Below are 1,623 nucleotides of genomic sequence, written 5' to 3' on the forward strand. Positions count from 1 at the left end.
TGCCGGCAGGCAGGGACGGGAAGGAGCACCCCAAAATCAACCCCCAAGCATCGCAGGCTGCAGGGCCCTCTTCTAAACAGCAGCAAAGCACACAAAAGCCTTCCTATCAATAGCAAGGGATCTACCTCCTATTCTCCAGTTATGTAACATGAGGGGGCGGCTGGACCCGAGCCTTGCCCTCGGCACAGGATATACGGCCACCGGAGGGAAACATGACAGCGAAAGGACTGAGCTGCACTGCAGCACGCCAGCATCCAGAAACAAGGCGCTGAGAAACGCAGACCATTTGAGTTCCACTCTCTGCACGAACTTTACCCGGTTAGCTTTGCACCGAAGCGTTTTTAAACGTCTGAAAACGCCAGTGGGGAGAGAGCACCCCTATATCCGTGTCCCACTCCAGCCGCCCACCGCACAGACACAGCGGGTGCGCGGGAACAGCGTCCGCAGCGGGGCTGCTCCGCGGTGGGGGTCCCGTCCCGTCCCGTCCCGTCCCGTCCCGTCGCGGCACGTACCCAGGCACTTGATGTGGAAGCCGCTGGGGGGTTTGAGGGAACGGCGAGCCCAGCCCTGCCGCAGCACCTCCAGATGCTCCTCCTTGCCCTGCACCAGCAGCACCTGCTCGTCGATCCAGCCCAGGAAGAAAGTCTCGGCCACCGCCGCCGTGGCCCGCTGGTCCCAGAAGTGCTGCATGTTCTCCCTCTTGAAGTCCGCGAAGATCTCGTAGCCGATACGGTGCCGGCCCAGCTCCGCCGCTCCCCCCGGCCCCGCCGGCCGCCCCCCGGCCTCGGCGCCCAGGACGATGGCGAGGGAGTGCGGGGCGATCTGCAGGCACCGCTCCACCCGGCGCGGCATGGCCGCCCGGCGTGCCCCGCCGCACCGTACCGCTCCGGGCTGCCCCAAGCGCGGCCCCGGCACGGCACGGCCCGGCCCGGCCGCTCCGCCCCGGCACACCTCCGGCCCGGCCTTCCCCCGCCTCCTCCCGGCCGGAAAGCCTTCCCCGTCCCTCGCGCGGTGCCGGCGCGCGACCTGTCCGCAGGACGGTGGACTCAGCTCGGCGGGAGGTTTCGGTTCTTCTGGGCGATGTCTGATGGTTTTGGGGGCATCTTCAGCAATGCTCTACTGTGTCCAAGCGCCCATCACCGCCCGTGATCATCCTGTGTCGCCTTGTGCTGTTTGCCAGCATCCCGAAGAGCGTTACAAGGAGACACGTTGCGTGAGCCCAGCTGCCTGCTAAAATAACTGGTCTTACTGTGTAGAACCTGCTGCCATGATCTGGTCACGCTCATGTTGTCACCAGTTCCCTGCAGTCTGCACCTTCCCAGTGGCCCTTTCTCTCCCACCACACCTCCATTCCAGCTCTCCCGTGCAAGGCTCACCTGTACGTGGAGCACATTGCACCAATATTCCACCAGCAGGTAACTTTAGGGCTTGACTGGACTTCCCTCTTGTTCCTACCTGCAAGTACCAAGGAGCCAAATTATAGCTTCGGACTTCTGCAATGTGCCAGGTGCTTACAAGAGGGGGCCTTGCACTTGCGTGTGCTTTCCATGCCCTTTGGTGCTGCTGGGCGATGCTGGCAGCTGAATGTGAGCGCAGGGCTGTGACAGACAGGACAGGACAGTG

The 1,623-nt window shown here is 63.5% G+C and overlaps 1 protein-coding gene across 1 annotated transcript; it reads right to left on the reverse strand.

Annotated features, from left to right (window-relative positions):
- Positions 1 to 378: 378 nt before the first annotated feature.
- LOC136048393 (storkhead-box protein 1-like) lies at positions 379 to 857 on the reverse strand. The gene has a single exon (XM_065736044.1). The coding sequence runs from the start codon at positions 850 to 852 to the stop codon at positions 379 to 381; it is 474 nt and encodes a 157-aa protein (XP_065592116.1). The 5' UTR covers positions 853 to 857.
- Positions 858 to 1,623: the final 766 nt, after the last annotated feature.

This window comes from Cyrtonyx montezumae, unplaced genomic scaffold, assembly GCF_038088225.1.
Source record: "Cyrtonyx montezumae isolate F1298 unplaced genomic scaffold, pur_monq_1.0 scaffold_2, whole genome shotgun sequence".
Classification (NCBI taxonomy): Eukaryota; Metazoa; Chordata; class Aves; order Galliformes; family Odontophoridae; genus Cyrtonyx; species Cyrtonyx montezumae.

Coding starts and splice junctions, on each gene's coding strand:
- LOC136048393 (XM_065736044.1), bottom strand. CDS start 852: ATGCCGCGCCGGGTGGAGCGGTGCCTGCAGATCGCCCCGCACTCCCTC.